General features: G+C 40.9%; 1 protein-coding gene across 10 annotated transcripts in view; it reads right to left on the bottom strand.

Annotated features, from left to right (window-relative positions):
• The window catches only part of EIF2B3 (eukaryotic translation initiation factor 2B subunit gamma), a 107780-nt gene that overhangs the window by 28979 nt on the left and 57317 nt on the right, over window positions 1–21484 (bottom strand). For all 10 annotated transcript variants that reach the window (XR_014228396.1, XR_014228397.1, XR_014228398.1 and 7 more), the window contains 4 exons: window positions 8080–8210; window positions 7237–7430; window positions 2799–2876; window positions 1933–2081 (listed from right to left, as the gene is read on the bottom strand). Coding sequence is in view for 6 of the 10 variants with exons in the window: in XM_082314259.1 (XP_082170385.1) it covers window positions 1933–2081; window positions 2799–2876; window positions 7237–7430; window positions 8080–8210 (552 nt within the window). In the remaining 4 variants the exon portion in view is untranslated. The remainder of the gene's footprint in view (window positions 1–1932; window positions 2082–2798; window positions 2877–7236; window positions 7431–8079; window positions 8211–21484) is intronic.

The following is a 21484-nucleotide window of genomic DNA, read 5'->3' as shown; positions in this document are numbered from 1 at the left end:
GCCACATATAATTTATCCACCTGTTGCAAATGGATCCATCAAGATGTGTAAGAATCATTAGCATTTTAACAAAAAATCTATCAGATTTAATCAAAGTCATGGAAGAGGGTTGAAATGCACAGAAATTCTTCACTAAGTTACAAGCAAAACTTCTTTCAACAAAACTCAGCAGCTAGAATATTTCTGTATCTCACTACCTGTTTACATGTAAGTTCATACCCCTCTAATCTTAAGACTTACTGTGATGCAATAAGAAATACTTTATCAGCTCAGTATCTGTGCAAATCTACACAATATGATTTACAATATGTTTTGAAATAAAGCTCCATGGTCTATAGTCTTAATTCTGGCTGGAGAGGAATAATTACAAATTTGACTCCAGTGCATCAGTGTGCAGCAACCATAGAGCAGATAAGGGGGTAAACCCCTGGGACTATGAGGTTTTTCACTCAATTCACTCATTGTTTTCACTGAGAGTGACCAGGGATGACATTGTTTTCCAGAAATTCACAAAAATTTTACCCCAAAAGTTAGTTTTTCCCTCTTTAAAAAAAAAAAAAAAAATCACCATCTTTATGATGTTTATGGAATTTTGTGGAATGCTTAACATAACACTCTGAGCTCAATTTAGGATTTAGAAGAGAGTATTACTATATACCAGTGCAGACAAACACAAGCCAATTTGGGACTTTTCATAAAAATAGCACTATTTATATACTTAGCTACCTCTCTGATTTAGTGGTAGAGCTGCTCACCTCATATGCAAAACCATACCATTATGACCATGGCATCAATTCATTAATCAAAATGACAGAAAGTCTCATGATCCAACAAGAGAGTTTCTGGTACTTCTTATGACAGCAGTGCTTGTGATACAGCCATACTGGATCCATTTGCAATTGAACTGGAAACCAGCTATTTTCTATACTCAACAGAATTCTGATTTATGATGTGCTTGAAATTACTGTGGATTTCTATTAAAGACAAACACTTGGCAGTAAGGTACCATACTTACCTGTAATTTAGTTATGTAACAGTAGTATCCTCCATAGACCCCACATCCTTTGGGGTTTTTTGTTTTTCAGATATGCAACTTTCAGAGCCAACTTGGCATTTTTTAAGAGTTTGGCTTTTTTCCTGAGGCCCTAAGCAAACCTCAAGCCATGAAGGAGCAAAGGAGCAGGGAATTTATACAGGCCTGCACAGACTCAGTCAGCAGTTTCCTTTCCACTGACATCCACAGGAAGCCAGCATGTATGGAAAGATGGGGGCATGCAGACATCAAGAATTACAGATAGGCCACTTTTCCCACATTTGGAAATGAACAGCTCAAGGCTACCTATTTAGTTAGTGTCTTTAATGCATAGGAAACCTCTACTAGCTGGCAGATTTTCTCTTTGAAAAGTTTATTCATTTATTCTATTACTCAGCATATGCAATGGTCAAGTAAAGCTGCAAGATGACAAAAAAGGGCCAAAGAAAATTACATTTTAGGTGAAGCTGTAATGTTCAAAGGTGACCAGAACATGTCTAGTTGGTAAGTGTACCACTTCAAAATATGTTTCTTGCCTCAAATGTTTTAGTTACACTCATAGACCCAGCCACTAAAATAAAGCTTGGAAGGATGACACGCAAGCTCAGACAGACTCATACATCCACTTAACTTACTCACACATTCTGAAGATGATATAATCTCCTCTAAAAAGAGGAAATTTATGTTCCAAGACTGCAGCCCTCTTGGTAATTCATTTCACTTGTGCATTTGTAGTCTGTTCATAGAGACTTATTTCTGCCTCAGTCTTTAGAAACACACCCCCTGGGATCAACTGTTCTGGCTGAGGATCGCTTACGGGACAAAAATTACAGACTCAGAATCTATCTAGAAAAAGAAACTGCAAATTTAGGGGACTGAGATACAAAGAGGTGACATACCCTTCCTCAATTGTAACAGAATTCATGATGATGCAGTTTGTTATCTTAACTTTGTCTTTTATGGTACACATGCTGCCGATGATGGAGTGTTTAATGGATGTCTTCTCTCCCACTTGTGTGGATGACCCAATGATGCTGTCCGATCCAACCTAGGGAAGAGAAGAACCGGAACTGGCAAAAGTACCTGGAGCTCTCTGATACGTGTTCTCCTATTCCTATTCCAAACAGCATGTCTCAAGTACTCATCAACAAAGTGTACTCTGCTCTACCCTTAGGGATCCTTGGCAGAGGAAAGACCTAGAAATTTGGGGTCCAGCCCATAGGCAGACAGTTGGACAGTCTTCCCAAGGTCCATTAGCCTGGTAAAACTCCATTAGCTGGTCCGGCTCTGTAGGCCTCATGCAGTAAGGTAAGCACGGTAAGAATAGTCCTGCTGGTACTCACTGGTTTCACTTATCAGGTTTGCCTAGTTAGACCAGTGAAAAGGAGGCTTGAAGCTGGTATTCAACCAAAATGCTTTAGCAAGAAGCAGAGTTAAAATACTGACCCCTTCTGAGTTTGGTGTCCTTTGGGAGGCAAACTGCCCAACTACCATGAACTGCCATTAGGGAACATGAGACTGCAGTGTCTGACTTGGGAGTAAGATAGAATTTTTACCAAACATTTTTAAAGACAGAGTCTGAAAGGCAGGAACCCATGGGTGAGCCTACGAGGAGACTCTGGGCTGTATCACCTATATTGTAATTCCATGCTTCAGAACTCAGCTTCACTTCCAACAGTGGGACTGAATTTTAAGAAGCAGTTCTTGAAGCAAAGGGTGTGCAGACTGTATTAAAAGAGCAGAGATGGGGAAAGGGAACACTTACCATGCCTCTGTCAGTGATCTGTGCAGACCCATGAACCAGTGGCTCTTCCAGACCCAGATTAAGCAACAGCTTGGGAACCTGGATGGAAAAACCCACATCACAAGTTAACACAACAGTGCTGTACCTGCATGTTACATTAACAGCTCAAAGATGGCTTTGGTTTCCATTGCACTAGTGCATCTATCATAAACATTTTAACTTAAAGGAAAATGTAGGTTCCTGCATTTTAAATCTGCAACCAGGTATGTGTGATTTATCATCGTCCCCTTTTGTAAAGGAGACAGGTACACTTCCACAGCAGTGCACTGCATGTCTCCTCTCAACTCAGCTTCCCACCTGTGGAGAAGCAGTGGATCATCATCAGCAAGCAAGCTGGCACCAGCTGAACACAGTGACATCCTGTACATCACTAAAATGTCCAGCATCTGCCATTTCAAATGCAAGTCAATGTGTTTTACATCATTCATAATGCAAGAGAGGGAAGCAAGTAATATCAAATATAAACCAGTAAACTGGCATAAAAAGGTGTCTATGTTCAGCCCACTCAATAAGGTAGCATGCTGAGGTACAGGCAACAAAAAAGTATTTCGGATGTTTAAGAAGAAAGAAACTAAAGTTGATCAAGTGGCTATTCCAGATGGTAGAAAGCTGCAGAAGAAAAGGCTCTTGACAGAGAGAAGGCAGGTGTTAGATAAGCAGACAAAGCAGCAGTGGTAATAGAGAGAGACACAGCCCATGAGGTAGCCAAGAAGAAATCCATGGAGAGCAATTCTGAACTGGCTCCTGAAAAGAAAGGGGAGCCAGCGTTGTAGGAGGATGGGATATCACTCCATCATTCCTCCCTTTCTGGGTGAAAGAGCAGCCTGAGGCATTCTGCATCTCCTGGCGTCAGGCTGGGGCCAAGGTCACACACCACAGAAGAGGCGATGACAGCACGGATGGGGATTTCAGGGGAGGTGGGAGTCTCAGAGCAATGCACAGACACAGTGCTGTACAGAGTTACTTGCAGCGGTGATGCAATGTGTGATGCATCTTGGTAGGACAGAGACGGCGGTCAAAGAAATACGGGAGATACAGAGGGCGGCAAAGTGATGCCTGAGTGCTAAGAGGTCTGTGTCATGGCAAATCATATGCCCGAGTACGAGGCAGCATGTGCCGGGGCTGGTGCAGAGCTCCACACATGCTGTTGGCCAGCCAGGATGTATGCACTGGCTGTCCATCTGGGAGGTCAACAGGAGTCTCAGCACAGTGATGGTGTAACTGGGTTTGCCTGAGGGAAGGAAGCAGCACTCATTAAGTCTCTCTTTTCTCTACCCAGGCACCTATTTTTACAAAACTCTTCGGAAAGCTTATCTTTGAGATCTCTATTGCTCTGTTAAACTTGGCTGAGAGTTCCCAGCAATCTCCAAAGCTGCTATAAAGCAGCTGCTGTACAGTACAATCGTGTAAAATGACTTCCTTAGAAAGCTGGGATAACAAGAGCTGATGGCTAGGGAGTGAACCTCAAGAAGCAGATCCCACAGATCTAAAGAAGCTGGGATCAGATCAGAAAAAAATATCTCAAGATCTCAAATGAGATGATACTCGCAGGCAATTGTTTGGATATTCATAATATGACCAACCCGTTTCCCTTCGAGCATGCAAGGATGGATAAATAGTGCTGTTTTTCATATGGTAAGAATTTTCACAGTTGATGCTTCGTTCAGATGAGTGAGATGAGCTCAGATGAGCACACACCTCTGAGCTATCATTTCAGGCTCCCTGTTGTCCCCAGTAGACATTTCCACATCTGTAGCTCTTTATGTATTGAAGATGGTCCTTCCCGCTAGACTTGTGTTTTCTTTGTTTTTTAAAAAACAAGAGTAGGTTAGATCCTTCAGTCCAAGGTGCAGGCACTACAGAAACCCACCAGTTTACCAAAACACCACAAACTAGGCCAGTCCACCTGGATGATGCTGGCTTGGTGAAGGGATGTCCATAGAATCATAGAATCGTTAAGGATGGAAAAGACCCTTAAGATCATCGAGTCCAACCGTTAACCTATCACTGCCAAGTCCACCACTAAACCATGTCCTCAAGCACCACATCTACCCGTCTTTTAAATACCTCCAGGGATGGGGACTCAACCACTTCCCTGGGCAGCCTGTGCCAGTGCCTGACTACCCTTTCGGTGAAGAAGTTTTTCCTAAAAACTTCAGGTTGTCCTCACCTGACACATAGCTGGGCAGCCACAATAGACAGATCCAAGAGAGGACACATACCAAAGCATACCTACAGCGTAGGCTGGAAAGATTCCTACTATCCAGTGTTGCTCTGTGGGAAGGGAAAGAAATGAGGAAAGGCTCTTGCCCTCCTCAGTGGAAAGGTGGTGTGGTGAAATAAATAAAGGATTTTACTGGCCAGAGCAAAGCCCTTATTAGAATCAGTCAATGGTAGCGCAGCCTGAGGGGTGACCCAAGAAAGCTACCAGCATTTTGCTCTGAAAAGGAAGGTTAGATAGGGGGCAGGAGTCAGAGGGAGTGCCTGGGTCAAGGGAAGGTTTAAGATGTGTTTGGATTTAATTCATCTTACAAAGAAACTATTTCCTGCTATTGAAGATAACTCCCTCCTGAACCCACCTGCCCACACACAGGCTGCAGGCATCCAGAAACCCAGCTGGAAGTGAAATGATGTGAGTAAAGCGTTTCCTCACCAGAAGGGCAATGGGTTAGGATGCCATTCCTTCCCACGGCTACTGGACTGGACTGCTACTGCTCCGTGAGTCTGTCCTCTTGGACAGCAAAGTTCTAGGTCCCGGCTTTGCAGCCAGGGAATCAGAATCTGCTCTGTGAAGACCAAGATAAGAGCAAACAAGACACCAAAAGCCTTCCTTAGAGACCGACAAAACAGGTAAAAAAAAGCCGATAAAATTAAATGTGTATCTTTTATGAGGATTAGCAAGAGAGACAAAATGCAGTGGCACTGAAAAAAGGAACTCCTTTCTCACAACCCCTCATTAAGCTCCATTTTATGTTTTACCTCCACATAGTTTCCTTAGAAATTTTACCATTCTGGAAAAGTTAAAAATTCAAAGAAAATCCTTTCCAATGTTGAAGGCCCCAATGTGATTTCAAAACACTAATTCTATGTACCACCCAGGAGCAAACACATTTCCTGAACTGACCAAAATGTAGAATATTTAGGGTGAAAAAAAAAAAAAAAAAAAAACCAACACAAAAAAACCCACATGGAGTCTGACTGGCTCAACTCAATAACTTTTTACTGAAGTGGCTGCTGCCAAATGTACATGCACACTTCCCCTAGCAAGCGGTGTTCTCCCTTAACCCTTTGGGCACACTTGTTCCTGATATTCTTGGGGAAAGTTCTCCCTTTCTGACAGCAGTGCTGCCTCCTTCCTCACGACCCTAACCGCAAAACAAATCACTTTATTTCTATGCTCCTCTACAGGCACCAAGGAGAAAGAGCTCCAGTGTGTGAACTCACTCTGCCATGCTGCAATTATAATTTGCATAAATTCATCCATTCATTTTATTAAAGAGAAATCAACTCAATCTGAGAACAAAGGCAAGGCAGTGATCACTTCCAGGATTCCCAATACAATTTTATCACTCTCCCAGCCCCACTTCCAGAAATCTTGAGTCTTTCCCTACTGCACTCATATCAGTCAAAACTAGAGGAAACTGTCCACTCCTGATAACAACAAAGTTCATCACTAGCAGAGTGCAGTGAGAACTTGTACATTGCATCAGCCAGTGTAGTAAACCCCCCCCAAACCCTCAAACATATTAAAAGCTTTTAATCATTAGCTAGTACAGGATTTCTCTAATCGTCCCCTGTGATCTTTTATTTTATGAATTCTCAGTAGTGTGAAAGTGAAAGCTACAACAGATCAACATTTCACCTCTGTGTTTACCTGGAGTACCACTGTAGTAAAACCTGTTCATAAAACAATTCTTTCATAATGGAAAGCATTAGGCAATTTGAATGTATGGATAGTTTAAGTCTTCCTGCAAATCTTTAATAACCTTTGTCTTTATCACTTAGATAAACATCTGTTAGGAAGAGTCCAGTCAGAAGTGATCTTGCTTTTAGGACATGGCGGACGTTGATTACATGATCTCTCAAAGCTACTTCCAGCCTCATTTTCCACACTTCTTGGCTCTTTGGCTGCAGGTCTTGCCACCCCCAAAAAACAGAAGTATGTGTGGGGTGGGGGTTTTCTTAGCTAAATCAAAGCTATGGAGTAAATTAGTGACAGAACTGTTTCCTGGCCTCATGTCCCTATCCAGCAACCAGTAGGGTGATGTGCCTAGATAACATGGCACTGGTTCAATTCCCACACACTGCTCAGCTGTATTGCTGGGAGCCACTCCTGGAGGATAAAATGTCCCATAAACTACTGCTGTATTCCCATGTGGCAGTTCTGTATTTTTCTCACCTGTCGGTTAGCTTCAATATACAACCCAAGAGTATTCACTCGGTAGCACAGTCCCTCCTTCATTATATGGACGTAGCAGCGCACTTTTCCTTCATGGAGAGATTCATTCATATCTCCTCTATGATCATTCCAACAGGAGTTATCTGAAGCAGGTTTCAGCAAGCTATTATCTTCCTTTATGAAGCTATAAATGTCTGGAGAACACACACATGCATGAAGTTAGACAGGATTTAATGAAATACTTTCTGAAGAGGAATACTATTAAAATACTGTTGGGGAAGAGAAATCTTTGCCTCACCTCATCTGAATGGCTAGATACTTAGCAATCATTAACAGATTTTATCACATGTAGTGAGTAAGTGCTTATTTTTATTCTGCAGGTGGGAACCAAGAGATCAGGACCGATGCAATGTTTTGCCCAAGGTCACACAAGGAGACAGCGGAAATGCTAAAAATAAATTCCAAGATCTGAGATCCTGTCCAGTTCCCAGTGCAGGGAGGTTAAGGCTTAGTCTGTTGCCCTATGCAATTTTAGGAACTCGCTCCTAAAATTACATTTTCAAAAGTACATTTACCTGTACTGTATTCCAGAAGAAAAAAAATAGAGCACCTAGCTGATTTGCTCTTGATTTACATCAAAATAAGGGAGGACAAAGATATTTATATAATGCACAGTAGTGTTTGAAAAAGAAATCTACTATAATATTTGCTATCATGAAGTATAAGAGGAAAAAAAAAAAAACCCGAACTAGTGTTTCAGGCTAATTCTGTACTCTACCCTATAATTCAGCTGTAGCGTATGGGCTTTAAAACCTTCATCAAATCTTTGATACTTGTACTGACCTAGGGATGCTTGTTCTTTTTTCTTTTGGTCCTCTTCTTTGTTGTCTAGTCCTTGCTGCAATGATGTAGGAGAAGAGAACTGTTTCCTAACCAGATGTGGAATCAGTTCACTGCGGAGAGATGTGATTGTCCTGGGGAAGGAGAAGCACACATGCAGTCCATAAACGCTAAAACTTACATGTCTTCATTTTCTTTGCATAACATTATGAGACATTTTGAACATTTTTCATGAGAATGAATCAAAATGCCAGGTACTCCAAGATATCTGGCACTAAGAAAATGTCCACTAGTCACATGCTTCCTTAATGCATTACAATATAAGGAAGATTCAAAGTAAGGAAAAAGCTTCATCTTCAGAACTAACTCCCCTATATTTTAACAGAGATGCCTATAATTTAATATGGCATCACCCTGCAATTCATGCTTGTGTGCAGATGGAATGCAGAATAGTACCAACATCCTAATGACAACTGAAATCCACTTTAAGTAGCTTTAAAAATAGCATCAATTGACAGGAAAAGGGAGAATAAAGTCCCTATAGAGGAAAAAACGCAGCAGCTCCTTTTCTTTGTGACAAAAAAAAAAAAAAAAGGGAAATACTCAAGGACATCTGAAATATCTGATACTTAAATTAAAATATTTATGACATAGACATTAATGATGTCCTCCTGCTCACATGAAACATCAAGAACATTTTAAAGACTCAGTTCTTTAACAAAGAGAAATCAATACATTTTTAACAAGTTCAGATCCCAAGAGTTTCACGGTCTTTAGGTGCCCCAATCCAAAATACATCAGTCGACAGAAAAGTTTCCAAAGGCTTCAGCTGGCAATACACCCATCTTCCCTGCATATAGATTTCAACTTTTATTATATTCATTTTGACACCCCAATAGTAGGAGGCAGAGAAATCACGTGAGGGGTTTGTGATAAAGCAGGGACTTGACCCCAAGCCACCTATGCCTTAAACAAGGACCCTTATCACTAGATTATCTTTCCTCTTGCATTGATTTATACACTACAATGAATCAAGAAAAACACCCTCCCCAATAGACAAATATCTACTGTACAATGGAATTATAACCCTGGTAATTTAATTTTGACTATTAGAAGATAATTTTATTTTTCAATAAAGTATTTGGAAAAAAACCCCATATCAATAGTTTTTAAAGTTGAAGAGCGTGAGATGCAGTCTTAAAAGAGCTTTATTGTTGTTGCTTCATTATTTTTACAATCTGCATTTAGTTACTGAATTGTGGATTATTTAAAATAGTGCTTGGGAAAATCATGCAGAAAATGAACTCAAACTTGGCATGTATAAGAGGAAGTGCTAAACTTCAGAGGAAAGATTGGGAGAACTAACACAGAGAGCTTGGCTAGAGGAACTCAACAAATGATAACCCGCAAAGAAAGAGGAGTTATTTAGCATGGAAGACAACAAAACTAGGAACTAACTATAGGTTAAATTAAAAAAGGAAAGTACTAGAATGAGTCTCCTGAAAGTGATTTTGGTTGGCAAAATCTCTAGCAAAGGGGGATCTTAAACAGTTCAAACTTTAAGAAACATACAGCTCATAACCCATCCAGGCTCCTTTTTGGGTCAATGATAGTGAAACAGAAAAAGGACCAAAACAGTCTTTCCTGTCTCTGACTTTGATGGCAAGATTCAGATGTGATTACCAGTTCAGCCCTATGAACAAATACAGTGCTTTCCTTTTTCTTGACAAACTTTTCCTTCAGTCCTCAACCATAGGTTGTGTCACATCCTCCGTCCTGCAGTGGGATGATCTAACCCATCCCAGATCTGAAATTCTGCTTTTATTTTTTATTACAGACAAGGAAAAGCTCTCGTCTTCAGTCTCTCCTCCTTCTTGAAAATAAGATTATAATCACCTTCAGATAACTGTATTTCAGGAACTAAAGAAGCCAAACACTTCATTCTTTAATCACCAAATCTCTCCCTGCTAACCACTTACAGGCATGCTCTGCCACGGCCGTCCTGGCCCTGCGCTCCGACACACGTGTGGCTGTGCAGATGGGCAGTTTACTAGCTTACAATGTTTGCCCGCAGCTGTGCCATTCAGCAATGATTTCCTGCTTGGGTTTTATACTCCATCCAAAACCGACAATCCTGTGTTTCCCTCAGAGGCTGGCCATGGCATTTATAAGATATATTACCTATAAAATATCCAAGTATTTGGCAGTCTTAAATAGTCTGATGCAGAGGACAACACAACACAGTAGGAAATGAAAGCAGTGGAAAGGGGAAAGACAAAGTTTTGCCTCGTTTTCAATGGTTTACTCTTTCTTGGCCAAACTGCTGAAGCTTTCCTGCAATTCTCTGAAGTGCTAGCCACATTCCTTCAGCAAAGGTGGAGTAAATCTCCGGGTCATCCATAAGATGTGGCTCAGAAACACACCCTTCTTACTGGAAAAGGAAAAACAGGACGGTTTGCCTTTGCTTGCTGTTTAAGCAGAATTTATATGTGACATTAAAGGAATTTGCCTTTGGAAAGTATTAAAAAATACGCAGTAAGGCACTCAGTGACAACAATTTGGGAATTTTTTGTGACAGATCTTGCAAATGTGGATATACGAAGTGATAGCGTGAGAATATTATCTGACTGTCAACAGCGCGGGAAACCAAACATCTGGCTGGGACTAAGAAAGGAATTTAAATCAAAGGAGGGATAGGACTGAAGGCCCTTCATCTAGAGAGAAAAAAAGTACCAGCAGTTTGGAGAACCAACTAGCCTGTAACCTAGATGCAGGAAAAAACAAACCAGAAAGGTTTCTGGTCTAGTGTGTTAAAAATTCTTATAATCAAATCCTGAACTACACATGTCCATATTAAGTAGAAATAAGTGTAAGACTCTGTATGCTGAAGAAAGCAGTCTTTTTTTATTCTCTTCAGGTTTTAAAACTTGGCATCACCCTGGTTTCTAACCTTGTTATTTTCTTTAGCACCAAGAAGTAAGAATGAAATACCCACTGAGATCAACATAAGGAAAAACCTACTATGACCAGGAGAAATAAAGTGGGAAAGTGGGCAGAAGGAAAGGAGGACACACAAAATTTTGGCAAAAATCCAGTTCTAAGACAAATCAGAGTAACCATGCTCTGACACCTCACAGGAAAATCCAGACCGTAGAGAGGATAAAAATGAACCTGCTTTTGAGAAATATTTGCCAAAATAAACATGCTTTCATAAATTCCAGCTCAAGTGACGAGCCTTTTTCATGATCTTTCATTCCCCAAAATTTGATTTTGAAGCGATATCTGTTTGTTTTCAGCTCGACAGAAAGTAGTAGGTTTTCAATTAAACAGCTAAAGATTGAAAGTGCCGTTAAATTGCTGCTTGTAAAGGAAGGGGGGACTAATCCCTGGAGCATCTTATGTGGCTTCAGTCCTATGAGAACAATGGGAGACGGCAGCAGTTTTGAAAGGCGTCGATTCTGATCACATTTTAAGCATATAAAAATTAGAATTATAACTGGGATGGAATCCTCCATTCACACAGCACGTCACAACAAAGGGGGATGTTGGCAAGAGACAGTGCATACATGGGGGAAATGAAGACAACAGGGCGGTTGAAATTCATGGTGCACGTGCAAGAAACAGCTGGGAATTCAAGAGAAGATAATTTTTTATAAACAAAGGAACCCCCTGGAAAAGTCTGTATTGAATGTACCTAGTAGCTCAGAGCACACATCAGTCATTTGCAGTCAGCTCTGCAGACTGTAGACTCAGACCTAGGCATTATAAACCTAGGATATTCAAGGTTAATTTTATCTAAAACCTAAAACGTTAAGGTATAAAAATGGATACTTGGTCAAACAACTGTAACTTTACCACATACTATCACCATCAGAGAGAAATCAGTACCGTGCCTTTAGAATCCCTTTATCCTTGGGACCCTGTGCACTGCGATGTCTTCCCAGAGTTCCTGGGATTTTTGCATGACAGCAAGGGCACAGATAAGGTTCGTGCTAAATTAAAAATTTTTACTTGTGAAGAACATTAGGTGAAAATACCATAGATCTTTAAGTTTCCTATTTAAACACAGCTACGCAGAAGGTTTCAGTGAGTTTTAACTCAAATGAAATTGGAACAGTCTGTGATATGGCAGAATTAAGTTTGTATCTATGTGTATTATATCATATTATATTGTATTACATACATTACATACATTACAGCCCACAGAGGGCCAACTTTTACTTGTTGCTGAAATGCAGCTGCCTCTGGGATGAAGGGAAGCTTATTGAAACTTTAGTAAGAAATGAGAAATAATGGAGCCAACTGAAACACAAGAAGAGTTTTGGGGAAAAAAAACAAATGTTGACCACCTCAACTCAAAAAAATATATATTTCACAATTATGCTTCAATGGGCTCTGGTTTCTGCTCTTAGACATATGTATTGCTGAAGACTCTGTCTTTCATATGACACAGAAAATAATGGTTCTCACCAGTGCTGGTAAAGAAAAAATGTCATCAAATATTTTATAATAATAGAAGAGCCTGTTTAAGTTTATGTGACCTTGCAAAAGTCTAGGTACCAGGAGGTGCTGTTTGGCTTGACCCACAGCAGGAATGGGAGCATCCACAGCTTTTATTTCCTACAGCTAGTTCTTACTGGCTTCAGACACCCTGAACACAACTGTCAGTTCCATTTACCGGCTGTCATTCATTTTCATTTTCCATGTTTAATGTTAAACACCATAAAACGGTATTAATGAGTATTAGCATTTTAATATCCTCCCTGTTTTATTAATCTGTGATGAAGCATGAAATCTACCATTGCTGTCAGCACCCACCTGTGAAATCTGCTGTTATTCTCCATGGGCTAGTTGCAGGGGGTCTTCCTTGCTATCATTATTAGCACAATCAGCTACATCTACAGGTGCAGATAGTATTTGTGATTCCCCACTACAAACAAGCAGATTATTAGCCCTTTTATACCTACTTTTGCCCCCTTTTTTTTTTTTAAAAACAGGCTAATGTTAGCTCTTGTACGACTATGCAAGTATACAGTGGGTTGGGTTCTGATCTTAGCTCCATGGCCTTCAACAGAGATTCTTCAGATCACATCAAAAGGAGAACATGAGGCTGTATTTCAGACTGGTGCTCATAATTAATGTTAGAAATGTATACATAAATACAACTAAACAAATCCTAAGGCACTTATAGTTTTGGCCAAAAAGAAGTTGCATGTTTATGCAGAACAATAAAGATGTAAGAAAAAGGGAGGGAGAAAGAAAAAAAAGAGGGTGTGTTGGAAGAAAGAGAAAAGTTAATTCTGAACCCTGTAGGTACATAGTTCATGGTTCTCATCGCTTAAAGGATAAAGCCAAATAACATTTAAAAATTCCATGTAAGCTGGGAGCTCTCTTGTTGAATCTCAACGTTATTTTCTCCTGATCCTTTGATGGAGATTAAAAATTTCCATGTGAATACAAAGAAAGAAACAACAGTTACTCTGAGATTTTTTTCCCCAAGCATTTAATGCTCCAAACTAGAGCAGCCAGCCACCATTCCCATCTCCTCCCCCCTCCTTAGAGAAAAAAAAAGTCAACTCACTTTGAAGAAAAGACAAAACAGGGTCAGGGCAAGGGGGATTAGGGAAATGATATTTATATCATGGACCAAATTAAAATGTCAATGCAAGAGGCAGGCAAACAGCCCTTGCCACATATATACACCAGGCATGTTTCCTCAAGGAAACAGGAAAGAGATTTGAAAAGAGTTAATGCAGTCCTGAGTTAATACCACCTGCCTCATACTCAACACCACTTAAAAGACAGTGTTTGGGTCCATTTCCCACAATGCGGTTTTAACAAGCACAATGGAAAAAGCAATTACAGGCCTTTTCCCCTTCTTCTCACTGATTCACTGCTAAAAATGCTGGAATTTCTCAGACATGCTAAGAATGTGGAGAAAGCAGACAAGGACGACATACAAAAGTAAAAAATATCAAATGATAAATTTATAGGGTGTGCCACCTCCCTGCAGAAGGCTAATTCTGCTCTTGTATCTTGGAATAATCTTTTTGCCTTTGCTTGGTGTACCCGAGACCAATTATAACAAAGGAAAACTCCAAAGTAACCAGGCAGGCCAATAAACTACCCGGCAATTACTTGTGCCTAATTCAATAACCTGCGACACCAATCATAGCATCAAACAGATGTTATTTCTTGCTATGTTCTATTTGTCCTGTTCTACTCTCAAGATTTCTATCACAAAAAGAGTAAATATATTTCTCATCCCCCCCAATTTCATATTAATTAATTACTTGTCAGTGTCTCTTATTATTTTTGGAGCCTATGGAGAAGGCAAGGAAACTTTGAGAAATGTTCTACTAAATGGTAATTCCACACGACTGCATTTGTGCTTCATTTGCCTTTCCATACTATTTTCTCCCCAAAACCTTCAAGTCTGACAGCAACCTACTCCCAACATTCATAAGAGCGTGCGTGACAGTATTTCAAAAGCCATTGCAGAGCAAGCCGGTACAACTGCACAGCTTTGCTCTGCAGGCTCAAGTTTATGAATGACTTCCCAAAACCGCAGCATCACCACCGAAATCCCTGCATTCTGGATGATGGAGGGGAAGCAGAAGACGACACGCAAGTGACAATCATAGACGCCACAACGCAGAGAGGATCCAGATCAAAGTATGGAAGGGATGGTATGGATGCAAACCACATAAAAAGCTGCTCTCAAGTTCCACCAAGTCTGGATGCACTTAAAGGAGCAGGGATCTAACTTCCACTTCTGCCAAAAAACCCTTTGGGGAACAAGGCAGCTTTCTGAAAAATTGACCACAGAAATTAAAACCCCTCAATTACATACTCAAATCCTTTGAAAGCGTGCGCGCCCTCAGCTCGGGTCATCTAAGTAACCTTAACTCTGCCCACTCACCAAACAGCCAGGAACGCCCCACAGCTCCAGACTAATACTGCTTTTGCACGGGAATGCCAGCAAGTTTAGACATTTTTAGAACTACTCTCTGACCAAAAGTCTCCGAGGCCGTCGGAGGCCACCCAGGGTGCTTGGCAGGTTGTACACACTGCTGAGGAATGGATCTCATTCATTCCCAGACAGCATCCCATTCTTCTAAAACAAGCGCACCTGCACCAAATGTGATTCCTTGCCAGAACTCATCTTTCCCCGTTCTCTCCCACCTCCGCCTTTGCAGCCATCTGTGTCTGAGTTACCAACTCTTTTCTAAATGCCTTTGAAATTAGGCTCCTTTTCTGAAAAGTACATCGAACAGAGGCATTCTGATACTATGCCTAAACAAACACACGCATATGATGCGTTTGATAAAGTTGACATGTATCCATAAAACTGATGAACTATGTAAACTTTAGGTGCACAAGTATATTTTTAGATAGATAAATGCTTCAGACTTGTCTGTATAAAATGTGTCAGAAAATATAGACATGGCTGTAGCTTCACATGGGTAAGCTCTTTCACCCTGCTCCACTGAGGCTGCATGAGAGGCACCGTAGATGTCCCTGTCACTTCGCTCCATTTCTCCATGCAGATACCGTGCTTGGTGGTCTGCAGTCAAACGGACCCATTCTCAATTCTACATCCTTCTCCCCAGCAATCATTCTACCTTAATTAATTCCTATCCTCACTATTGGTTACTAATCCTTGCTCCACCCCTCCCTGCAGGACAACTCTTCTGTTCTCTTTACTGTGGCATTTTCAACGTGTTCTACTGTCCTGCGGTAAGACTAAACTTCTTTTTTTGTGACTTCACCCTTTCTTGAAGAACTTTAAGACGAAGCTTTTTGGCCAATGAATCCCGTCTCTCGTCACGAGCCTACTTTTATTCATAATGTTCCTTCCAGGTGGTATTCATCCAGCAAGGTTTGGTGTAAAATGCTGTGTGCGCTACAGTTCATATCTGTGTCTTTGATTTAGGGAAATGTCACTCCTCCTCCACATTCAGGTCTTTGATTTCTTCAAAACCGGTAACTTAACTAGACAGCACTCAGCGTATCTCATAGACTGTCCTGTGGCTGTTTAAAATGTTATACTCCCTTTTTTTATTTTTTCACTTTAAGTGAAGCAATGTGTAGTTGCTCCACTTTGATTCAAGACTGTGTTCTAAGATCAGCCCTTACCTCATACTCCAGCTACTTAATATGAAACTTAAAATGTTATTATCTATTGATGATTCACTGACTTAATGAAGATACCTCTTAGCTACTCTATTCAGGCATGTGTGCCCTATTATCATTAGTAGCATTTATTAACTTTCTGCTAATAGAAAAGTCTCCCATCGCAGTAATTCAATGCAATAATAAAGCTGGCAACAGTGCTATAGGCATCTTTATTATTGTTCATGTTTCATCTGACTGGCTAAGGCACAATGAAATTTGACATTGAACTAACACCTAGAGTACAAAAACTATGAGAAGTGGAATAGTAGGGAAACAATCACTATTTTCTCTCCCAAAAATTCAGCTCATGAGTAAAAGGGGACTCCCAGCATTTCAGCAGGATCAGTCAGTGACTGAAGTGGTATGCAAGAGAAAGAGATTTAGAAGCAAACCAGAAAAAGGAACAAAGGAAAACATTATCCAAAAACCCTTCAAAGTTTCACAATCTTGGGGAGAAATTCAGATCATCTGAACAGAACAGAAAATATAGGAAAATGTATTATGTTTTCCACTGCAAGAGAAATATGCCATGGTATCACATATATGGACTCTATCCTCACAGGGAAATGTGCAGCAAGGTAAGATAATCATTTCACCCCAAGTATTATCTTACATGCAAGTAGTGCTGTGTGGAAGAAAATGTACTGCGCTGATGAAAGAATGCTTAGGGTGATACTGTCCAAGTGGCAATGGTTTAAGGAAAAAAAAGAAAAAAGCACACATAGATGGATAAAAGAATCATCATTCCTCCTTGGTTCAAAATCCATATCTCACATGAAGACAAAAGTCAATCTGACTGAAGGCTACCCAAGGAAACTGCCACTGCATGAAACAGCGAACAAAATAGTTAACAATTTTTAATGTTTATTATCAGATCAGAGCAAGCCCAGCTGAGGCCACCAAGAGGGCCAGGAGCACATGATGCAGGAGGAGAAGCTGGGGGAGCTGGGTTTGTTCAGCTTGGAGAAGAGAAGGCTGCCGGGGGATCTGATTACAGTTTTCCACTGCTAAAAAAGAGGCGATATAAAACACAGCCAGACTTTTCCAAGAGGTGCACAGTAAAAGGGCAAGAGGCAATGGACACAAGCTGTAACAAGGGAAATTCCAGTTGGGACATAAAGAAAACAACTTTTCAGTGAGTGGTACAGTCCTGGGACAAGGCCCAGTCTCCATCCTTTGAGATTTTCAAAACCCAACTGCAAAAAAACCCCTAGGCAACACAAAAGTTAGCCCTACTTTTGAGCAGGAGGTTGGACTAGAGACAGTTAGAGGTCCCTCCCCAACCTAAATTTTTCTATGATTCTATAATATTGGCATTGACATTTGAATGACCTTTTCATGGCCTCCCTACATTCACTTTTCATAGGGAATCCAAAGGGTCATTATCTGATGCTGTAAATAACAGTTAGAGGATAAAATTAATGAATTTTAACATTTACTTTACAAAAATTTGCATTAGGAGCAGCTTGCATGCACAGAATACTGTGCTGTGACCAAGCGTGCTTCGAGTACCTCAGGCACATGGCCACTATGGCATATTGTGGTCTCATTAAGAAAGATTTGCAGTTATTCATGAAGTTAATCAGCTCCAATTCAACGCATCCAGAGGTATGTCTGCTCCCAGGTAGTCCGCTAACAGGAAAAGGAATTTTATTTATTACAGAATTGATTTGCTGAAAATCATAATTTGTTTAAATCTAGTTTGGATCATTAGGGTTTTTTCTCCTGAGGTTTTCAGGACTGAGCTCGATTGGTACCACGGAAAGATGATAGAGGTAATGATACTCTGGAGGAGGAGGACATCAACAAATTTCAAGTCTTGGCATTTCTAGTAAGGAGCAGAGAAAGCTCCAACAGCTGGATATGTTTGACAAGGAAAGGAAATGGGAAAGATAAATTGCCATTTCACATTCTAATACATTAAATGCACTAAGGAGGAGCTTGGTTTGGTTGTGTGGTTCCCCCCCCCCCCCCCCGCCTTTTCTTTTCCTTGCTTGGAAAGCTACAATCTATTTGCTCCATCTTCACACAGTATACTTCCTGTAGGAGCTATTTGTTTATTTACCCATTTTAATCACAAGGGAAGTATTCATTATAAAATCTCTCTTTACAGCAAAGGAGAAACCTTCCAGCCACACGGCTGACACATGTTAACTCGCAGGTATTCACAGAGCAGGTTCTGTTTTAAGCCATCTTTCAGGCAGCCACACAAAGACCACCAAAGCTGGGTGTTCAGCTCTGCCAGACCTCCCCCAGCCAGCAGCCCTTGCCAGGAAACACAGGTGACAGCCTGAATGATAAAAAGGCATTTAGAGGGGAAAAAGAAAAAATGCACTGGTTTAGTCTGGGCAGCACCTTAATATAAACCTGCAGGGGCCTTTGTGTACAGCATAGCACACAGCCATCCAAGCAGGAGCTTCAGAGCCAGACACTCGCACCTCCAGTTTTCAAAGATCTCACTGCTCCTGCCTTTTGTCGGGGAGGAGAAGGGTGGATCCACTGCAGCTCTTCTCACGGCCACAGATCTCAGAGCACAGAGCACTGAGACAGCAAACCTTCCTCTCCCCTCCTCGTGCTGGCCCAGCGGAGGCTTTCTGGACAGAGCAGAGGGGAGCCGAGAAGAGAAGCTTGCTCTGGGACTGCAGCTGAAGCAGTTTGGAAAGGCAGAGTGCTATGACCTCACACGGTTTGCTCCTATTTATTTCAGCAGTTAAAAAAAAAAAAAACCAAACAAAAAAAAACAACAACCAAACCCAATGTTTAACTTTGCAAACAAATCATACTGACTTTGGCTATAAAGCTTACTGCAAATTTGCTCAGTTCAGAGAAGAGTTTCTCCACTGGCGAATTCTGGCAGGCAGCTCTCCAGCCAGCGCCGGGAGAACTGCAGAAGGGTTGATCTGTTTCTTTAGCTCCAGCTCAGCCTCTTGCAGGGTGCACCCCGAGAGGAGGGCACCCCAGGGAAAGTGGATTTCCCTGGTGGCAAGCAAGACGCTAGCACTCAGCATTCCCAGGACAAGGCGCTGCGAACCCCTACTCAGACCTTTTGAAGCAACCACAGCGCTGCTGTTAATCATTCTTGCCTTTCCAGTACCACGCATCATTCCTCCTGGACACAAAGAGAGCTGCCCAGCTCCCAGGTGACTGTATGATGGAAATGGTGGCTTTTTCTACACCCAACAATTTAGAAGTACTAGATTTAGGACAAAATGGTGATTTGCAAAACACATTACTAAACACAATAAAAAATTTACCTTGCTTTTAGGAGGAAGGGAGGGGGGAAGGGGGAAGGACACCACAAAAGTACGTAAAACGTTCTAACATATAAGAGGAAGATGTGTGCTACTAGCTTTGTTTTAGATATACAGACATAGTGTTTTGAAATGAAGTCCAAAGATCTCCTTATGTTAGAAAATGCAGCTGCCCCTCTGGTACATAACAGAGAAACCATAATATCTGAGCAAATACACAGTGGCATCTGCCTTCAGAAAAACTGAGATGACTGGCTTTCAGAGGTGGTGCAATTCGGGTGCATATAGATAAATTGCCCAGCATTTCCTATTGTAAGTTTCTGTCTTCATCTGTTTGTAAACTTTGCCAAAGTTTAACTATTTTGGCTGAAATTACCCATGCCAGGTGTTTGCCTCAAGCTGATTTTTTTTGGATAGCTTCATCAAAAATGTCTCGGCTATTTCCGAGAACAAAATTACGGAAAAATACTTTGTTTTGTCCATGTTAAAAATATTTCAACTGCTCTGCTGAAAAGCTCTTGCACTTCCATGCTTGCAATTTGGCACAAGGTTGTCTTTTCATCAGCGCGTTACATTTGTAAACATTAAAAGTGCCCATACTACATCAAGCTAAGTCTGAAAAACCACTGTTTGCACATGCTTGGAAGACACCTGTTTTGCAGCTAAATTTTTTGAGTCCTTCTACATTGGGCATGCTCTGTTCTCTCTCTTTGTGCAAGGCAACGGACTGCTCATGCACTACTCCACAGAGTAACAAAGTATGCTCCAGGCCAAGGTTACAGAGGCTGAGCTGGATATTCTTTGAAGTTTAGAGCATCCCATCTCCTTCTGGTGGCTGACCTGAAAGGTGATAAATCTATGTTGATAACAGCTACTCCATTAACAAGAGTCACAGTAGCCTCACTGATTAATTCTAAAAGTGTCACATATATAAATATATATACACATGCACTTAGAAGAACATCAGGGTAACAGTTTGGGCACTCACATTAAGAAAAGCTAGAACTATGTTGCTTATACAATCTTAATTAAGACCTCGTGTGTACACATTATGACACAATCCTTAAAAACACACTCATCTACTTTTCCACTCTCCCTGATCTTCATCTCTTCTTCACCCAATGCAAAGATGGACTATGCCCTGGGGATGAATCAAGGCTGTGTAATGAGGCAGAAGAATGCCTGCCTCATTTGTTAGAACATGTGTGTTAAATGTACAAGGCAGAGGGCTGCGAGAGGAGAAAAGAAGTGCTAATATTTAAGGTGAATGCATGACGCCTGAAGAATTGATTTTTAATTTTTTTTTTTTAATTCCTTTCTGTCAGAGGAGATTACAGATGCTGCTGAATGCAGAACGTAAATCTAATTTCTGCAGGTTGCTGCTGGTTGTGTGCTTTTGATTTGATCAGTGTCACCCTGTGACAGCTATCATCAATGGAAAAGATTCTTTCAACATTAAGAACTCTCTGTATAACATTAAGGAGTGAAAAATGGCATACTTAAGACAAAGATGCTTCAAACTTCAGCTTTTATGTGCCTTAGTTTCCCCCTTTCAGAATGGGGAAAGACTGCTACTTCACTCATTGGGGTGCTGGAAAGACAGTTAATGAAGTGTGTGCAGAGCATTATAGTATCAGTGATGAGCACCAAGAATCCAAAAGGAAAGTATTGACCTTATCTTCAGAACAGGGTTTAAACAGCAAGTAAGGGAAAGAAAACGTACAGAGTCATGTAACTGGAGACTGTACTGTAATAGGTGGCACATACAGAAGAAAAAGGTTGCACAGGGAGCCTCAGCTGTGACACTTCCTAACTGCCAAGTGCTTAACTTTGCAAAGTTAGTATTTTTAAATGTAACTTTTTGTGTGCCCAACCAATTAAGGTTTGATTAGCATCTTCCCGACAAGCTCTGCACTGATGAAATTTGACAAAAGTGATTTTTGGGAGGTAACTTAATAAGTAGGACCATATACTACTTT

This window comes from Platalea leucorodia (assembly GCF_965183815.1).
Source record: "Platalea leucorodia genome assembly, chromosome: 5".
In the NCBI taxonomy this organism is placed as follows: domain Eukaryota; kingdom Metazoa; phylum Chordata; class Aves; order Pelecaniformes; family Threskiornithidae; genus Platalea; species Platalea leucorodia.
This window is presented reverse-complemented; position numbering and strand designations above follow the sequence as displayed.